The 21,278-nt window shown below is 40.8% G+C and overlaps 1 protein-coding gene across 1 annotated transcript; it reads right to left on the minus strand.

Annotated features, from left to right (window-relative positions):
* Positions 1-13,386: 13,386 nt before the first annotated feature.
* On the minus strand, positions 13,387-21,164 carry cmc2 (C-x(9)-C motif containing 2). Its single transcript, XM_067419761.1, has 4 exons — positions 20,858-21,164; positions 17,837-17,970; positions 15,083-15,154; positions 13,387-13,817 (listed from the first exon to the last, which is right to left on the minus strand). The coding sequence occupies exons 2-4, from the start codon at positions 17,915-17,917 to the stop codon at positions 13,734-13,736; spliced, it is 237 nt and encodes a 78-aa protein (XP_067275862.1). The 5' UTR covers positions 17,918-17,970; positions 20,858-21,164; the 3' UTR covers positions 13,387-13,733.
* Positions 21,165-21,278: the final 114 nt, after the last annotated feature.

Below are 21,278 nucleotides of genomic sequence, written 5' to 3' on the forward strand. Positions count from 1 at the left end.
TTTAAAATAAGTTTAGTTTTAGTTAGTTATTTCATGCTATAAATGTAACGGGGGATGTGATGTCATGACTGACAGCTGAGATCGACGGCTTCTACATTTACATTTATGCATTTGGCAGACGCTTTTATCCAAAGCGACTTACAATGCATTTTTAAGGTACACATTTTACATTTTGGCAATCTTGCTTTCCCTGGGAATCGAACCCATGACCTTGGCGTTGCTAACGCCACGCTCTACTGGTTGAGCTACAGGAAAGTTTCTCTGAGTGAAGTTGTAACTGAGGCACTAACAGACTTTTTCCGGGATTTTTGGGAGCAGATTGGAGCTTTAATTTCCATAACTGTTTATTTCACACAAACATAATTAATTGTTCTGAATCTGTGAGAGTGAGTGCAGGCTTTTGAAATTGTGACTGTACTTCCTGCTCTTTGCTGCACAACTCCGGTCCTGAAATCACTACTGCGCACTCTGGTCCTGAAATCACTACTGCGCAGACTCCGGTCCCAAGATGTCAGCGCCGTACAGCGAATCAGAAAGCTTCAACTCTGCTCAGCGGAAATGGATGATGTTGCGTCGTCCATATTTTTTTACGGTCTATGGGTCATACTCAATTCTAGTCAGAATATGAGTCTGATACTGCTCCATTGGGCTGTGATTATGGGGCGTATTTCAACTGAACCAGGAAAGACCTCAGTTGGATAGACCTACAACCAATCAGAGCAACGAAGCGACGCATAACGTTAGTTGTCAAATGTCAACAGAACTCAAATGCACTGTGTTGCCAAGTCTACTTTTTTTCGCGGGTTGTTTTCCATGTCCGCGGGTTGAAGCCACCTCAATTATGTGATATATAGACACAGGAATGCACATTTTAGCAGGCAATCATGCCAAAATAACACATTTTACCCCCCTACTAAAACCCACCCTGACAATTTCATTGGTCCGAACTGTTTCTGTTCGGGCATAATTACTCCTCTATGGATCAAGTCCAGACCGCTCAAATGTTCTGGGTGGGGCTAAGTTCGGCTGGCATCCAGGCTAGTGTCACTCTTCACTGTCAACCTTATATACATTTTATTCTAAAATATAGAAAATTATCAATTGAAATAAGTTACCCCCTCAGTTTTGTTTAATTAGTTTTGTTCCAATGTTATTTTCATTTCAAAGTAATCATATAACAAAGAGCTGTTGTAAATGCAGTTATCATTAATTTCAATGTTAAACTCACTGAGCAACACTGATGCATCTAATTCTCAATTGCTCCTCAAATGTTTTATCATTGCGTCTGCACCGTTCTGGTCTGAAGATCTTTCTTGAAACACTAAAGTTTCTCTCAACAGATGCAGAGGAAGCTGCTATGGCAAGATGGACATGAATTTCTTAGAATTTAATTCAAATTCTAATTGTAATTCTATATCCTGTTTTTGACATTAAGTCAAATTCAAAAATTGAATTGGAATTTGGGAGTCATTCTCAATTCAATTCTGAATTGTGCACAAGCCTGGTGTGTGTATAAGTATAATGTTGTAGCTCAAAAACTTTTTTTTATCCATTCAGTTACCACAACAGTGCTAGATCTCGTGCTGTAGAATCACATGCGTGTGATGTGGAGTTGTTTAATCCTCCTCTGAGATCTTCAGAGATGAATGTCTTTTTTTATCTTCAGTTGCTTCAGTTGGCTACGTCTACATTTATCCGGATAGAAAAAAGTTTTCATTTCAAAAATGCTCTCCGTCCACTCTAACGTTTTCCAAAAGTTTCTCATTCACACTGAAATGTCAGTAAACACAAAATTCAACTTACTGTAAAAAAATGCAGGTTATGTTTAGACTTTTTTTTTTCTCTCGAGTGTATCATTATGATTATTATGATTATTATGATTGTCAATATTTAATGTACAACATAATTTGAGAAATAAGTGTGATTCAAGAGGATGTATGACTGACGAGAAGAGGACCTTAGGAGGAGGGTAATAGACCCTATTCGCATTCACGGATTTCTCAGAGCAGAAGTCATCATAGTTGGGTTAACTTTTATAGCAGTGAATAAGAGTATACATTATTTTTTCTTTTTTCTCTCCCCATTTGCTCAAATAGCAAAAGAAAACTCCACAGTAGTGATTTTACAACTTTCAAAAACAAGGGGAAAATTGAGTGAGATTGATAACAGCAGTGAATTTTTTTTTTATAATCACTTACATAGATGCTGAATTAGAAACACCTTTACAGCAGTGGTGACTAGTTTTTGTGTAATTTAATGCAAAAGAAATATAATACAAAGTATAAGTGTTATAAGCGTACATATAAAAACAAAAAAAAACTTTTTACGATATTGCTGACCGTTAAAACGCGTCTTCACAGTCTGTGAAAAGGGTCTATTAGCTCCAGAGAAACGCGATATAGCTGCTGATAATACTGAAGGAGCTTTTATGCATGCTGTGATAGACATATCTCTATAGGTAGACGTGATCAGCTGACAGTCAGACCTGCCAGAACTAACGCTACACGCTTGATCATGTCGTCATAAAACATGAAAACCCAACGTGTGTGCGCAAACTGAATTTGAGACAAATCTCATACAAATCTAATAACCCACGCACCCTAAAAATATCTTTCTCTTCCCCCAGCACAACAATACCATTTCATATTACTGTCTTTCTTCCTCTGTACCATTATCCCTCAAGCAGACCTCTCTGTGTTTGAAATTAATTAGAGCTTTGTGTACTATTGAGTAGGTCTCAGACAGTTTGGGCCAAAAACTGATTAAATATCAAGCAGGTTGCTGAGGGTCAGAGTATAAGTACAAGTGCAGGGTTTTAGAGGTTAATCATTATTGATTTTTCCACAATCTGCATACAAACCCCACTAGAAATGGTAGAAGAGGAGGAGAAGAGGAGAGAGAAAAAGAAAGTGAAAATCTTATTAACCTTTTTTATAAAAAATAAAAAAAATATATAAACCTGTATATGTGAATAGAGTTACTGGGTTATATTTCTATCCTTTCTGGCCTGAAATTAATCATTTCACATTAAATCAATGCAAATAAACACATATGACAGTAAAATACAAAAAAATAACTTGGACACTGTCTCCTCTGATAACAAACCACTTTAAATTGTAATGTAGACGCATGCATTTTCTGTGAAGCTGCTTTGAAACCATACTGTGATAAAATACTATAAATGTGAATTTATTGAATTAAAATGCATGTTGGAGCTGTGTGTTAACCCTCTTTCTTCATTTCCCCTTTAAACACAGGGTTTTTGAAGTCCATTCAGACCCCTACAGAGCAATTGTATAAAAAAATATATATAAATTAAAGCTGCAAGCAGGGATGACGGGCCCAAGCCGGTGACACCGCCACCCTGGTGGCTTCAGGGCAACTGTGCACGAAAAGCAATATGCATTTAAACAGGAGAATATTTGAAAATCGTGCAAATATGCCACATTTACCAAAGCAACTGGTGCCACTATGAACACAAGCCACGCCCATTATGTCATTTAAATATAGAGATTTTTTATGTCATATAATATAATAGGTTACTTTTAAATATGTGCAAATTATTTTTTGCAGCTCAAAATTGTCTTAGTCCAGAAGGCCAGTGTTTAATTCAAGGTCTTTTTATTTTTTTTATTAACACAATTATTAAACTAATTATATAAAACTATATTGTCTGTGCCCTACAAATGAAGTTTTATTCACCACATTAACTGCAGCAGTTGGTGCTGCTATGACTACGGACCACAACTGTCACATCTATGAGCTCAATTAAATTGAATTAATTAATTTCATGTCAGATGATGTCACGTCAGTTTCAAATGAGCACAGAATACCGTTCGAATGGTGATGTTGTATTATCCTCTCTTCATGTGTTTTTGACCTACCTTAGCTACTGTTTGTTCACCAATCTTGTGCAAATAAGCATGCTTTCATTTCAATATTTGTGGCATCCAATAAAAAAAGTTAATTACAAAATTAACAAATGGAGCCAAATCACAGAAACTACAGCGGTGATTTTAATGTTAGTGTCAGGTAAGAGAGTAAGATGTGTGTCTAAATTTTATGAAAGTTTATTATAAAATTTACTTATCAACTAGACTGGGTAAACCCAGCCTGATCGGCCGGCGATTTGATCTTGACTGGCAACTCAGTCTGGAAACCTGTGCGTTCATTTCTACTGCTTCTGTTACGATTTTGCGGGAACCAATCACAGACTGGCTTATCCTCCTGGTGCGTTATTGGTAGGTTTAACACGATGACAGATAGAGAAGTGATGGATCGATACATTTTGATCACGCCTCTTGTGGTCTCATTGGTTGAAGGACTATCCAATCGCATACAGAGTCATTTGAATAATGCTCTCTTAACACGCCTCTTGTGCAGTGGAAAATACAGATCAGACCCCCAGATTAATGTTCAGTTTTAAATTGAGCTTGGTCTGGTAATAGCCAGACAACTTTTAAACCGGAAAATCATGTAGAATATTATACGAATATCAGGAATCCATATGTCTATATCTGTCATGTTTCCACATTACACTGATGACGTTTGAAGTAAATTGGGTGAAAAAACATTTTCAAAAAGTGACACACTTCCTGCGCTATAACTTTGAATATTGGCATGTAGATAACTTCAGGTCAGGACTTTTATCAAACATGTGAAGTTTGGGGCAGATCAGACACTGGGTGCTTCCAAATTATTATTTGTGCATCCTTGTTTCCTTTCCTAGCTTATTTTCCTCGCACCTTAGCTCCACCCCTTCAGGATGCGAGGGAAGGACACCATGAAAAGGACGGAGTACTTGAATCAAGTGAAATGAAATATCCTTGCTCCCTTTAATGTAACTTCAAAGGATTGTCAATTAATGATGACTCTGAACCACTGCATTTAGTCGGGATTCTTGAACATCAGAGATAACTATTTATATTGTAAGCTTCAACCCCCACAAAATACCACATTTGTCCATATTTTAATTAATATTACCAGTTATTATTAACAATGAATTCCAATTATTAACTGCTTTTTATTCATTGTATAGTATTCGTTTCTATTTGTTTCATTTTCTTGTGCTTTATAATTCTGCAAGTGTTGGGTGTTGATTTTTGATAAACATTTGTGTCTTGTACATGTAAACATAATAATAATAATAATAATGAATAAACTGTGGCAATATGTGACGGTGGAGGAGAATTAATCATGTTTAGTCGATAAAACACTTCCGCAAAGGATACTCCAGTGTATCCTCGCTCACGACTCCTCAGGAAGCCTCCTCACTCCTCCATCCTCCCCTGCTTGTGGTGCAATTAGAGAATTGAGATCTCCAACAAGATGGCTGAGCTTCATCGGTTTCCGGGTCATAGGATGAAGGACGGAGGAGCGAGGAAACGAGGAGTGATATTGAGATCTGTATGCCTGGTGTCTAAAAGATTTTCTTTGACTAACAAGGAAGTTTATAGGATATTCTTATATTACCATAACCTTTTATATATCAAAAGCCCAAGGAAAAGTTGATTCCTCAATTTATCACCCCTTTAAAAACAGCAGCGTTGAAGGTGAGCTAAACTCTGCAGGACAGTGGGTCCCCAGGAGCAGCGTTGAAGACCTCTGCATTAGGAAACATTTTGAAAGTTGCTGCAGAAGCAAAGTTGTGAAGTTGGAAAGTGTCGGACTAGCAGAAAATGACAAAATAATGGAGAAATGTTTTGAAACCGGTGGAGACGATAGCAAAGAATAAAGCTGCTCATATCAGCCTCCTACGTTGAGCTCAGAAGACCAGCATGGCTAGCCTGGATGCCAGCCAAACTTAGCCCCGCCCATAACATTTTTAGGTCGGGCAGTTCGGTCTGGCCTTGCTAGAGGAGTAATTATCCCCAAAAAGAAACTGTTTGAACCAATGAAATCATCAGGGCGGGCTTTAGACGATGACGGACAGATGATCAACAGTAATCATGCACGTCATCAAAGGGGCTTGGATTATATTTGTTTGAATCCTAAACGGAGAGCTTGCTTGTGTATGCATTCACCATCACAATTTCTCTCAGAAATGATGATTATGTTGAGTAAGTACTATGTGTATCATTAAATTATTTAATTTTTTTAATACACCGGCAAAGATCGTGTATTCCAGCCTGATTTCAGCTCACATGCAGACGGGGTTGCTAAGTTTTTACAACAAAACGTACTCGGTTACTTTCGTAACCTCGGTTCCCTGAGAGAGAGGAACGAGTATTACGTATGGGAAAAACTCCTTTTCTCGAGAATGTGAAGCAAAACTTTTAATAAAGGTATCTATGTAAAGCGCAGTGAGCTGCACGGCCATAGCCCAGCGCGAGGAGCGCTCTGATTGGCCGGGCTGCGGCAACTGCAGGAACCTATGGTGAGGCGGCTGAGAGGAACGAACCAATGGGGGGCGTTCCAGAAGCCCGCCGAAAAAGGTGCTTATATTTGCATACAGGAGGCTATATAAGACCCTAATTCGCCATAGGTGTCAGGTTTTAAGATCGACTGAAGCGATACCTGAGAAGCATAAACACGGCACGGAACGTAATACTCGTTCCTCTCTCTCAGGGAACCGAGGTTACGAAAGTAACCGAGTACGTTCCCTTTCGAGAGAGGTTCCTCGTATTACGTATGGGAACACAATGTAAAGCGCCGTGTGTGCTGACTGACCCAGTATACCCAAAGCACATGTTATAAACCCCCGAGACACCGACAGAGGCGGCTTATAAGGGGAATGAAGAACCGGAAGAGTCGGTTCGTTTGAACAGCTGATCGGACATAGTCGGATCATATGATGAATGAATAGTGCTTAAGGACTAATGTGTACAGGCCAAAATGTAAGGCAATCTGTTTGCCAGGGTCAAGATAGAGCCTAGATGGAGAGAAGCCCTGCTTGTAGAGCTGGAACCTCCAACTTGTAGAATCTGATAAAAGTGGACGGAGAGGCCCAGCCTGCCGCCGCACAGATATCTTCCAAAGAAATGTCACACGACCAAGCCCAAGATGAGGCCATGCCTCTAGAGGAGTGGGCTTAAATGCCTGTAGGACAGGTTAGGTCCTGGACCTATATGCTAGTGGGACTGCATCCACTATCCAGTGTGAGAGACTGTTTCATGACAGCACAAACTTTAGTGCGGCCACCGAAGCAATGAAGAGCTGATCCGACTGCCTGAAGGGGGCGGAGCGCTCTAGATACAATCTCAATGCTCTGACTGGGCAGAATAGGTTTGCGTCTTATTCTCTCTGAGACGCGGGTTAAGCAGTGCAAAGACCTGCATACTGAAGGGGTTGATAGCACTTTCAGCATAAAACCATGCCTCGGTTTGAGCACAACCTTGAAGTTGCTGGACCCAAACTCAAGACAGGAAGGGCTCACGGAGAGTGCAGGTAAGCCACCCACTCGGTTAACCGAGGCCACAGCCAGCAGAAAAACGGTTTTGAGTGATATGTGCTTCAAGCTCGTGTTCTGAAGTGGTTAGGAGGGGGAACCCTTCACGGCCTCCAAAACCATGGCGAGGTCCCAAATAGGGACCGAGGTAGGGGCAAGGCGGGCTGAATCTCCTGGCCCCTTTAAGAAAACACACAATAAGATCACTTTTCCCTAGTGAATGTGCCGCGATCGGAGCGTGGCTAGCTGCTATGGCGGAGACACACACCCCGAGTATGGAGGGGGGACGACCCGCATCCATTAGCTCTTGGAGAAAGCGAGCGGTTCCGCCAGTTCGCATGAGTGTGCGTCGATGTTTCGCGTAGCACATTGGTTAGAAAACCACTGACCACTTCAAAGCAGAGCTGCCAGATAGCAGGGGCTCTAGCTTCCGAAATAGTGTTCATAACTTGTCAGAGAGGTTCCCGGATACCGTTGATGGGCCATACGTGGAGGGCCCACAGCTCGGGATTGGGATGCCAGACCTTCCCTTTCATTGGCAGAATAGGCATGGGGCTGTGTCTGACAGCTGAAACAGTATGGAGAACCATGTGCGGTTCTTCCAAAGTGGGGCTATTAAAAAGCACAGGCTGCAGCTGGATCGCGATCGGAGGGAACATATAGAGGGAGTCTGGGCCAACATGGGCCAGGGCATCCCTGCGTTTGCAGAAAAAATATTGGGCAGCGTGTGCTGTGCGAGCTGAATTGTTTGCGGGTAAAGGGACCATCCCCCTGGGGACATGGGTCCTCTGGATAACATGTCCGGACCCTGATTCAGAATACCTGGCACGTAAGCCGCCCTTAGGGAGCTCAGATTGTGCTCTGCCCATAAAAGGAGATGCTTAGCCATGCAGTGAACAGAGTCTGATCTCGGCTGCCCTAGCGATTTTATGTACATTATCAAGACGTGGTGGTTCTTATGCCGTCTTGAGTCTATGACAATGACTGTACTGATAAGCCTGCCCCTCGAAGGCGAATCTCAAGAATGGCCTGTAGTGGGGGTGGGGGGTTATCGTAACGTGAAGTATGCGTTTTTCAGATCTATTGAGAAAACCCAATTCCCGGGGCGAATGTGCGCGAGGATTTGTTTCACCGTCAGCACCTTGAAACGAGCGTGTCATAAGTGCTTTGTTCAGATGCCTGGAAAATGGGCCTGAGACCGCCACCCATTTTCGGCATGAGGAATTAGCGACAGTAAAAACCCAGACTCGCTAGCGTCGGGTGTACTGTTTTCGCCGCTCTCTCCTTTAACAGTCTCAATGCCTCAGCGAGAAGCACGTGACTGACACTGCTTCTTACAGAGGGCTCGACCACGGCTTGAATCGCGGGGTCTGCGAGCAAAACTGTAGCGAGAACCTCGTTTTATATGTTCAACACCCAATATTATATACCAGGAATGGCCTGCCAGGCCTGGGCTCGTAAAGCCAGGGGTTGAATTAGATTCGGGGGCTGGCCGCTTAGTAATAGGGGCCTGTTAGCCGGGTTGCTTGTGCTGTAACACTGCTTGTAACACTGTGGGGATAGTGTTAGTTTTGGCGGTGCAGGCTTTGCAGTGGGCGCACGCCTCACATTTATATTGTGTGTGCGAGAGTGAACTTTGTGAAAAGTGCTTGGGTGCAGGAGTGCAGACTATAAAGTGGGCACATTTCCTACATAGAAAGCTCTTTTGTGTGTAGTGTAAACAATGTGCAGTGGCGCACAACCTACGTAGAATACCCACGGTGCAAACCAGTGAGCAAATCCACAGGGGTAAACGCACACAGCATTAGTGTGCAGACGAGCGTGTTTAACACAGGCTAGTTGACTGCAATATTTCATCTCCAGTCACTTAACTTAAGGGAACTGGGAGAATGTAAGGAAGTGCGGGTGGTATGTGAGCCATTCCACAATGCCGTTATGCTCTAGTCTAGACTGAAAGCACGCATGCAGACAAGCGTGTTTGACCACAGGCTAGTTGACTGCAATAAGGCTAGTTGACTTTATATGGTGTAATCCGGCCGCGGCGGGATTTATTTGTGATTTTGTGAGGCTGAATTAACAGTGCTTATGTAGGGGTGCACACTGTGTAGTGGACACTTTGTCTACAGTGTAAAAACCTTTCCAGCCGCCTGAATAAAGGGGACTGGAAGTGATAGAGTGAAAAAAGGGCTTAGCTTGGCAGCCATTTTCCGACGCCCTTATGCTCTGACAGTGAGCGCGTGCTATGACGTAAGCCGCGCTCTAGTCAGCAACGCGCTGTGGAAGGGGCGCGCGCTATCATGACAAGGCAGCCATTACAACTTCCTTGGCAGTAAGCGCGCGCTGCAGCGACATTGTTCTTGACATACCCAACAGCCCGAGCTCGCTCGTCTAACTTACTCTAGTATTCTCTGTCCTCAGCGCTTCAGCACGGCGGCGGTAGAATGAGCACGGCGAGAGCTTCGGCTCGAGTTTGTTTATTCACTCTAGTATTCTCTGTCCGCGGCGACAGCGCGACTGAACGAGAATTGGAAGCGTGAGGAAAAACTCTGTCCGCGGCGCTTCTAGCACGGCGAGAGCTTCGGCTCGAGTTAGTTTATTCACTCTAGTATTCTCTGTCCGCGGCGATAGAGCGACAGGACGAGAGAATTGGAAGCGTGAGGTAAAACTCTGTCCGCGGCGCTTCTAGCACGGCGAGAGCTTCGGCTCGAGTTTGTTTATTCACTCTAGTATTCTCTGTCCGCGGCGATATCGCGACAGAACGAGAATTGGAAGCGTGAGGAAAAACTCTGTCCGCGGCGCTTCTAGCACGGCGAGAGCTTCGGCTCGAGTTAGTTAATTCACTCTAGTATTCTCTGTCCGCGGCGATAGAGCGACAGGACGAGAGAATTGGAAGCGTGAGGTAAAACTCTGTCCGCGGCGCTTCTAGCACGGCGAGAGCTTCGGCTCGAGTTTGTTTATTCACTCTAGTATTCTCTGTCCGCGGCGATAGAGCGACAGGACGAGAGAATTGGAAGCGTGAGGTAAAACTCTGTCCGCGGCGCTTCTAGCACGGCGAGAGCTTCGGCTCGAGTTTGTTTATTCACTCTAGTATTCTCTGTCCGCGGCGATAGAGCGACAGGACGAGAGAATTGGAAGCGTGAGGAAAAACTCTGTCCGCGGCGCTTCTAGCACGGCGAGAGCTTCGGCTCGAGTTTGTTTATTCACTCTAGTATTCTCTGTCCGCGGCGATATCGCGACTGAACTAGAGAAGAGGAAGACTGAGGAAAAACTCCGTCTGTCCGCGGCGCCTCCTCAGCGCGACGGTATAGTGACGAGAGCTTCGGCTCGAGTTCGCCTATTCACTCTAGTATTCTCTGTCCGCGGCTGTAGCGCGACGGAATGAGAGAAGAGTGGGAACAACTCTGTGGCAGCGGCGGAAGAAGAGCCGCGGCGGCGGCAGAGTGAAGAGAGCTTCGGCTTGAGTGTGCTCATGTCCTCTAACATTCTCTCTTTCCGCGGCGCTATTCAGCGCGACGGGACGAGAGCAGAGGGAGAGTGAGAAGAGCTCCGTCTTTCCGCGGCGCTTAACGACGCGGCGGAACGAGAGAGTCCTCGAGTAGAACAAGCCTGTAAGCTCTAGAAGTGGCGTTGCAGCGGCAACACACACACAAACACATATAACACTCAACATAGACACAGTTTAAAGGATATATAACGCCGGATGGCGTAGCTGGAACGGCAGAGAAGGCGGAGAGGGAGTCCGTCGTCCTCAGCTGCAGGTTCCGCTGGTGCCTTTTCAACGGCGGTGCTTCTTCCGGAGACCAGCGAAGGTATCGCTGAAGGAGATAAAATCTGACACCTATGGCGAATTAGGGTCTTATATAGCCTCCTGTATGCAAATATAAGCACCTTTTTCGGCGGGCTTCTGGAACGCCCCCCATTGGTTCGTTCCTCTCAGCCGCCTCACCATAGGTTCCTGCAGTTGCCGCAGCCCGGCCAATCAGAGCGCTCCTCGCGCTGGGCTATGGCCGTGCAGCTCACTGCGCTTTACATAGATACCTTTATTAAAAGTTTTGCTTCACATTCTCGAGAAAAGGAGTTTTTCCCATACGTAATACGAGGAACCTCTCTCGAAAGGGAACCCGCCAAGTACTAGCCCTAAACAATAGCTTCTCGGGGGGTTGTCCGGGGGAAAAATGGCGTTTGGGGGGTAAAATGTGTATTATTTTGGCAAGGTTGTCTGCTAAAATTCGCACTCATGGGTAGACATGTGCCGATTTTCGATAATGCGATTTATCACGATAATGAATATGCACGATATTGTTATCGTGGGCACTTTAAAATATCGTAAATAATAATTTATTAACAATTTTTTTTTTTTTTTATAATGCACTCAAGAATACTTTGCTCATCAACCGTATAAATGCTCAACACCGCTGTATTCTGCGTCAAAGGGACGCGCTCAGATATAAACAAGCCCAACGTGCGTTTGCACATGACTGAACCGGTGAAGGAGACGCGCTGCTGAAGTGCCGCTCAGTGACAGCAGAGGGCGCTGATGAACTGCAGAATGCAGCCGGTTACCCCGGAAACCAGCAAGCAAACAAACAAAACAGCCATTCGTTTTTGTAATCTCAATGTTGTTCATCACAGCACCAAATACTTAACACTTAAAGACTTAATAGGCTATTTATTTTGAAATTTAAACATTTTTATGCTTTAATCTGGACTACAACATACCCTAATAATTAGAACTGTTCTAATTATGTTATTGTTCAGTATAACTTTGAGATACGACTTTATTAGTTAACATATTAATTCATTATTACCAAACTGACAATGAAAAATACTTATAAAGAATTAATCATTCTATGTTAATTTCTTAGTTACCTTTTAATAACATTAAAATCAAAATCAAAATAACTTTTAATGGACCTAAGATAAAACTAATAATGATCAGTATTTCTTAACTAACATTAACAAAAACATTATACTTTCTGTACCAAATGTAGCTATTGCTCAATCTTAGTTAATGCATAAACTAATGAGACATTATTGTAATTTGTAAGACCTACCTGTTGTTCTTTATAGCCTAATTTTTTTGCAATTTAATCTGTTTGAAAATTGTACTTTTACAGCTCTGAAAAAAATCAAGAGCCCACATAACATTGATTTCTCAAGAGGGGTCTCTTAATTTTTTTTTTACCAGAGCTGTATATATTTTTGGTGCATTATTGTATTTAAACATTCAGTTATTTTTGTTCTTACAAAAATAGTTCTTAAAGCTGTTATGCTATGGCAACACTTTTTTTTGCAACTTATTGCAATATCGTGATAATATCGTATATCGTGATAAAACTTCATCAATTAATCGCAACATGAAAAATTGATATCGGCACATGCCTACTCATGGGTCTATATATCACATAATAGTCGCTTCAACCCGCGGACATAGAAAACAATCTGTGGAAAAAACGCCGACTTGGCAACACAGTGCAGTTGAACTATGTTGACATTTGACAATGCGTCGCTCCGTTGCTCTGATTGGTTGCAGGTCTATCCAATTGAGTTCTTTCCTGGTTCGGTTGAAACACGCCCCATAATCACAACCCAATGGAGCAGTTTCAGACTCATATTCTGACTAAAATTGAGTACGACCACGTCAGGCAACAGCATGGCAGTTACCCATTGTCATGTTGTAAGTGAGACAACATCTGTATTGCAAACCCCTCTGCGCTGTGGTTGTTGTCATTTTTGGCTTATGCCTACGAACGCAACGTTATTGCCATAAACACCAATGCAGATATTTTTCGGAAAATTTAAGCGCAGCATGGACACACAAATCGGATCTGAATAGTTGCAATGCACAATGCGGACTTCAATAATTTTAGATCAGATTTAAATTAGACACACAAACAATTGGATTTGGACTGACAGTGTGAACGTGGCCCTAGTACGTTAGTTTTCTCTAAATGACTCTTAAGGTAGACAAGTTGACAATAAATGTGCTGGTGACAGTGTTAATTGTTTAACAAATTCAAGCAGTTTTTAATTGGAATTTAAATCACACGTTTGACCATTTCAGGCCCTCTTTTCAAATCAGTAACATATAGCTCATATTTTAAGTAGGAGCTGTAAATGCATAACTCCTACCAGCCATCTGCAATGAAACATCATTAAATAAACTTAAGTTTCATCTTTAGACAACTTGCTCAGTTGCCCTTATTTACCACAAGGTGCATAATAAATTAATCTACATATACTAAGAGAAAAGTATTCCAGATTTAAAATGTCTAGGCACACTAGTAACACCAGAAGCATGCTCCAGTCAGGCATAGTTCTGTATTCCAGGGGAACCTTCTTGACATTATGGATGCTCTTTTGGCTGTTCATTTAAACGGCGTCTCATTTCTGCTGCATGAGCCTTGCTGAGCTCTCTCTTTGCCTGACTCTGTGTGGACAAAAAGAGACAAATGATTTAGCCCAAGACAGCTGGATAAGTCAAAGTATACATTTTTCAAGCTTTACTTGATTCCACAAATCTTTTGATTGTAATGCCTCAGGTAATGTGATTTCTGATTAACTTATTATCTTAGTTGATAAACATGTTTATTCATTTGGTGCTTTGGCCCTGTTTACATCTGGATTTAATACCCATCATGGATAATCTGATCTGAATTGATAAAAATACCTATTGAATTGTTCACACTTGGTATCAGCTGTTTGCCTCTCAGCATTTTATTTATTTTTGTATTATTAAAGCTGCTAGCCAGAACCAGAATTTCTGATCATATTAACAAAACTTTCATGGCCCACAGCATATTTTGTGAATAAGTAAACATGTTAAAAAAAAGTGGGTGTCCAAAACTTTATGTCCTTTTTGGAGCTTGAAAATGTGGGGTTTGGTTTACCTTATTAATACTGACCAAAACAGCTGATACATTCTTCAAATATGTTACTTTGTTTTTCGCAGAAAAAACAAAACCAGTTTTTAAATTCATAAATTTTTCATTTTCAGTTTTTTTTAAACCACTTAAGATATATATATTAAAAAACAACATTTAAATTGTCATAATTGATGTTACCTTTTTTATTATATATCTTGTATAACATATTTTAAAGATAAACAAAGGCAGACTATAAAAGACTAAACATAAGTTGATAAGCAAAATTACTTATGAACTTTTTGGACTTTCCCAATACAGTTCTCAATACTCTCTGGCTAAGGACGAAATCGCCCCTTAAAACCTCAATCGCTATTCCCTACCTTAGTCCAATAATACATTTCACTTGAAGGAGTGAATGAAAACGAGTGAGTGAATTTGTCCAGCCATTGTGTACATCAGTTGTACACTCGTTATTGAGGTGGCGTGTGGGATTGAATGAGTGCACTCAATAACGTCTTCTAAGGTTTCAGACACCCCTACAAATGGTTGTCCACTCAAATAATGCCCTATTAAGGGTATAAAGGGCAATTTCTGAGTCTCAAACCTGGCAGGAAACGACCAAGTTGCCCTTGACAAAGGCAACTAACCCCCAATCGCTCCTCAGGCAGTTTGCGTTTAAAGTTTTTTACTTCAGTTGACTAATTCAGTGTTATCTCGTTTAAATGGGGTCTTTTATCCAAAGTGATTTTTAGATACAGAAAGTTCAGTGTGTGCTCTCAAACCAATGGTCTATGCTTTGACAATAAACAACACACAATGCTGTCCTCACCTCTTTCTTGAGACAAGCCCGCATTGCACGGTCCATATCATTACATGTGCCAAAGAACTTGAGGACGTTATGCTGAAGACAAAGACAGTCATTAATTACTTACATGCCTGTTTCAAATCAAAAGTAAGAAAAAAGATATATTGCACTTTTTTTTTCTAATTATTGCACAGATTTTGTAACAGGTTATCGGAAGACAGAAAACAGTGATATAATCAGAATAAATGGTACAATCTACAGTGTGCATGCACCTAATACAGGTTTAAAGGCATAGTTCACCCAAATATGAAAAGTCTTTCATTAATTACTCACCCTCATGTTGTTCCAAACTCGCAAGTCTTCGTTCATCTTCATAACACAAATTAAGATCTTTTTGATTAAATGTGAGAGCTTTCTATCCCTCCATACTGCAACTGACACTTTGACAGTTCAAAAAGTTCATAAAGAGATTGCAATACAAATCCATATGAATTGAGCAGTTTAGTCAAAATTTTCTGGAAAGACTTGATCGCTTTATACATTAATCAGCCATAACAAAATGTCCCCCTTCCTAATATTGTGTTGGCCCTCCTATTGCTGCCAAAACAGCCCTGACCTGTCGAGGCATTGACTCCGCTAGACCCCTAAATGTGTGTTGTGATATCTGGCACCAAGGGAGGGCCTCCATGGATCAGACTTGTTTGTTAAGCACATCCCAGATGCTCGATTGGACTATAAATTGGGATATTGGAGGCCAAGTCAACGCTTCAAACTTGTGGTTGTGCTCCTCAAACCACTCCTGAACCATTTTTGCTTTGTGGCCGGGCGCATTATCCTGCTGAAAGAGGCCACAGCTACCAGGAAATATAGTTTCAATAAAAGGTTTTACATGGTCTGCAACAATGCTTATTTAGGTGGTATGTGTGAAAATTACATCCACATAGATGGCAGGACCCAAGGTTTCCCAGCTGAACATTGCCCAAAGCATCACACTGCCTCCACCGGCTTACCTTCTTCTCATAGTGCATCCTGGTGCCATGTGTTCCCCAGGTAAGCAACGCACATGCACCCGGCCATCCAAAGCCCCTTTCACACTGCGATTCCGGCAAATACATGGATAATGCGACCCGGCATTTGTTCCCGGGCCGCTAGATTTGGTCCATTCACACTGCAAGCGAAATACCGTAATATGTGCGCTTTCACACACAACGCTTAAAGGTCCCGGATCGAGTTGACACGTGACATCCTCCTGGTCTCCGTGGTCTCGACTTGTGTCCAGTTTGCACACATTCCTGCTTGTTTAATTTTAGTTTCTTTTGTATACGAACACTCTCTGCGTTTTAAACACAGACTAGCTCTTCTAACACTGCAGGGTTGTATTATTGAAAAAACAAGCTCTAGGAGTAGCACGATAACTACGTACACGTTGCGGCATTAGTTTCGGCTTTTGTTCACACAGCGCTCGTCCCGGGTCGAATACCGCAATATTACTAGGTCCCTGACCCGGGTCGAATTCGGTAATCAATCCCGGGACGTGGTTGCTTTCACACAGAAGGCGACCCGGCAATGTTCCGGGAATATTGCGGGTCCGAAGTGCAGTGTGAAAGGGGCTCAAGTGATGTCAAACCAGGCCACCTACTTCCATTGGACCAGTTCTTGAGCCTTGGCCACCCATGAACCTGTCATCGGTTCACTGCTGTTCCTTCCTCAACCACTTTTGATAGAGACTGACCACTGCAGACCAGGAACATCCCCCAAAAGAGCTGCAGTTTTGGAGATTCTCTGATCTTCTAGCCATCACAATTTGGCCCTTGTCAAACTTGCTAAAATCCTTATGCTTTCCCTTTTCCTGCTTCTAACACAACTTTAAGGACAAAAATGTTCTGTCTATTATATCCCACCCACAGACAGGTGCCAAGATGAAGAGATAATCAGTGTTATTCACGTGACCTGTCAGTGGTCATAATCAAACCGCCTAATTGGTGTATAATGAGCAGATTGAATTTAGGTTTTTATTCACATTTACTGTATAAACATTGATCAGCAAACAGACTGCTTGACATGTGAGAACAAACCTCTTGGAGAAGCTCAAACATGCTGCATATCACACGAGAATGAACCTCATTGGTTTTCACATGTCAAGCGATCATGCTTGACCTTACGTTTACCACAACTGATGTGTGAGTTGATTAAAGTTTATATGTGAATAAATTCAATCATCATCATCATATAAAGTGATTGCATCTCTTCAGAAAATGTTGGACTAAACCGCTCAATTTATATGCATTCATTTAATTGTATCTATTAACTTTCTGAAGCGTCAAATTGTCAGTTTTGTAGCAGTCTATGGAGGAACTCTCAGATTTCATCAAAAAGATCATCTTTTGCATTCTGAAGATGAATGAAGGTCTTACAGGTTTGAAAGAACGTGAGGGTGAGTAATTAATTACAGAATTTTTGGGTGAACCATTTAAAACCATGGTTTAGTCAAAAAACTATATTATGTCATAATTTACTTACCCTCATGTCTAACCTGTATGACTTTCTTCCACAGAACACAAAATGAGGTATGCTGTTTTTCAGTCCACAGATGAAAATCATACAGGTTTGGAATGACATGGGGTTAAAGGTATGAGGTAAATTACACCAGTTTTCCTTTTTATGGTTTGCTGCATTCAGAAAACTATAAATAAAAGTTAAATCTCTGAATCATGGATTGTACATTTGAGGAAAAACGTTAACTCTGAAAAGCATGATTGCATGAGTAGTTTTCCAAACCTCTTTGTGGCATTGATGGAGAAGTGTTATAAGCTGGTTGCACTCGTCTGTATGCAGATGGGGTGACAGATCCGAATGCATCCTGAGTTAAGGCTGTATGTCTTAAATTGTGACACCACTTGGCCTGCGGGTAACTATCATTGTTAAAGCAAGGCCACCGTTGAAGAACAAGAAAAAATAAAGAGTAAATGCTTAATTTTTCACAGTACTGCAAGTAAAGCATTTCAAGCATTTTGGAAAAGTTGTCGATTCTTCTAATCATTCTATGGATTTATGCTGTCCATCCATATAATCTCAGATTCTATGGTGGTGTGTGGGTAACTAATGGTTAAGACTTTTTCACAGTACTTGGGGGGGAAAAGAATACTTTAAAAAAAAAGCAAAGAAAAAAAGAATAGTTCCCCCAAAATTAATGACCAGTTAAATGCATACGGATTACCTTTACAATGTGTTTTTTTGTACATTTGAACACATGGAAGTTATGGAAAATATCCATTTGTGTTCCATAGATACAAATCTTGTGGGTTTTGGAACAACATTAATGTAAGAATATGTCAATTTTCATTTTTGGGTGAGTCAAATTCACTCAAACATATTGAAAAACATGTTTGTGCATTATATATTAAAATGGGTCAAAATTGACGCTTCTGTAAATCAGTCAGGCTCAGTTATTTTAGTGCCGATGCACTAAAAAAAAGTCACATATATGTTGATTATGAAATAAAATAATTCTATCACTTTAGAAAAGCAATTAAGCAATTTGACATGACGAAGGATACTACTGCCTCCCCATCCCATCCCATCACTCATTCTTAAGTCCTTTGAAATCTGGGACACTTACCTGCAACAGAACAAAAACAATTTATTAGTGTTAATTTACTCAATACACTCTTTTTGTTTATTGCATAGATGCATACACTATTTTTACGTTTATTACATATATAAAAAGATGACGTGGCATCCACAAGACCTTGGTTACTTGAACTTTACACTTCTCTTAATGACAAAAGACAGTGAAGTCACTTTCCACCATATCTTCGACACAGAATGACAACACATTTTAAACCTGGAACCTCTAAACTAATTTTGGGAAGTTATTTTAGTCTTAAATATATGTAAAATTGCAATTTTGTAATTTGTTCCACAGAGGTTTAAAGGGATAGTTCACTTTGAAATTAAATTTTGATATGTTTTAGCTTACCTCAAGGGCATCCCAGATGTAGGAGTATTTGTTTCCCCAGTAGTTTCAATTTTGATCATTTTAGGTCAAACCGTTCTTGTCTGTGCCTCACATAATGCAGGTCTATGGTCACCACCTCAAAGAGCATACACAGAGAAGTCCAAATTAAACAATCCCCCATCGTAAGTACACACTGATGGCCTAAGACACAAAACGAGCGGTTTGTGTGAGAAAACGAACAGTATTTATATCGTTTTTACCTCTTGTACACCACTACATCCGACTGATCCAAGGGCGCGCGTGAGTGTTTCCTGTGGTGTACAAGAGGTAAAAACGATATAAATACTGTTCGTTTTCTCACACAAACCGCTCGTTTTGTGTCTTAGGCCATCAGTGTGTACTTACGATGGGGGATTGTTTAATTTGGACTTCTCTGTGTATGCTCTTTGAGGTGGTGACCATAGACCTGCATTATGTGAGGCACAGACAAGAACGGTTTGACCTAAAATGATCAAAATTGAAACTACTGGGGAAACAAATACTCCTACATCTCGGATGCCCGTGAGGTAAGCTAAAACATATCAAAATTTAATTTCAAAGTGAACTATCCCTTTAAGCACCTGTTTCCAATAGCGATCATGTTTTATTTCTTATTTTGATGAGTAAATCACTGGAATGTTTCTTCATTGGAAGGGTATTTATTTTGATACAAAGGCAAAGAATGTGAACTAAGAAGTTTGATCATAGAAATAAGGGATTTTTATTTACACTGTTTTAATTGACTTAAGGCGCTCTACATCTTAAATACAGCAGAAATCACATTTAACTAAAAATAAAAATAAAAAGCTTTGGCGGGACAGATTAATTTTGGCGGCACCAAATATATTCAATGCAGGAATAACCTAGCAAGAAGCTGTGATAAGACCAAAACACAACAATTTGTGACGTGCTATTCATCATTTTGACCACCAGATGGCCACAGATGCCCATAGATGCCCTTTCTGCTAATTTGTAACTACTGCTAAAATCCAAAATAGCTAAATTTCAAAAAGGTACATTTTTAAACACAACTTTCTCCTAATCTGTAGAACTAAAAAATGTATTATAAAAACAAACCCTTACTTATTAACTATTGGTGTTGGGGGTCTTCCTATCATGCTCAATAGCTCATTTGTAGCCTAACTATACAGCCATTATCTAAACTTAGTAATTGTAACTTAAATAATTCTCCATTGTTATGGAAGTTATTCCTATGGGGAGCTTTAATGCTAGTTCTACAGGAGACTATTAATCACCAAAAGCTTGAAATTCTGGTCGTTTTTAACACATCCTTCATAACTTTGGAGTTACAGTCGATTTGGTTGCCATGTTAAAGCTTGTGCTAAAATAATTTTACAAATATTGGGATCACAAATTGGGATGGAGCATGCTGTGTAGATTGATGTGAACATAAATTATTTAAACACTTTAGCACAAGGCGGCAACATAAAAAAAAAAACACTATATGTGGTGCTGTATTTAAAAAAATATATAAGAAAAAAAATGTGGTGCTGTATTATTGACTGAAAAACTTGTATTTTAAACATACAGGATAACTAATAACGTAAGGAGCTGTAAGTGTACACTGTCATTACCTTTTTAACTATTCTAATTAGTGTTGTTACACTTTATTTTTTATACGAGGTGCTGTACGGTGTTAACTTTATGTTTTTTCTGTATTATTTCCCAATTATTTTAAAAAGTCGATAGCTTCGTAAAACTGTTACGCCATCACTACTACGGGAGAAGAAACAGTCACTTGCACATTGTAGTTATTTAACTATTTAATTAAACTTACTCACCGATAGCCTTACAGACGGTTCGTTTGACAATAATCTGAATGTAGAGCTCGGCGATCCAGTTGTTTGTGGCTCGTGAAAGGCAGCGCAGTTCACGTGTTTACAACATTGACATTGAATGACACTTAAGTAAGAACAAATCATAAATGTATTTTGCTCAGCTTCTCGTATATTTTTAAGGTCTCAAAGAGATGTCAGCTATGTGCTTGATAACGCAATAAAACCCCTTAAAACCCCCACTATTCAATTAAACATTGAATTGCGTTCCCTACTCCGGAAAAAGGTATTTTGATATACAGCAACGAAAACCAATCAAACACTTCGTTCTAATCCTTGCCGACCAATCAATGAATAGAAAGTAAAAGACTTTTATTTATTTGCGATGGAAAAAATCTCACGACCTCTGCTGCTTATGCAAACAGAC

The sequence above is a fragment of the Pseudorasbora parva genome, chromosome 16, assembly GCF_024679245.1.
Source record: "Pseudorasbora parva isolate DD20220531a chromosome 16, ASM2467924v1, whole genome shotgun sequence".
Classification (NCBI taxonomy): domain Eukaryota; kingdom Metazoa; phylum Chordata; class Actinopteri; order Cypriniformes; family Gobionidae; genus Pseudorasbora; species Pseudorasbora parva.

Bases quoted from the DNA above. Each gene is read 5' to 3' on its own strand.
- cmc2 (XM_067419761.1), bottom strand. From the start codon at position 17,917: ATGCATTCGGATCTGTCACCCCATCTGCATACAGACGAGTGCAACCAG. The intron at 15,155-17,836 runs GTTTGGAAAACT...CTTTGTCTTCAG, and splicing joins TCCATCAATGCCACAAAGAG to CATAACGTCCTCAAGTTCTT. The intron at 13,818-15,082 runs GTGAGGACAGCA...TTGTCCACACAG, and splicing joins GGGCTTGTCTCAAGAAAGAG to AGTCAGGCAAAGAGAGAGCT.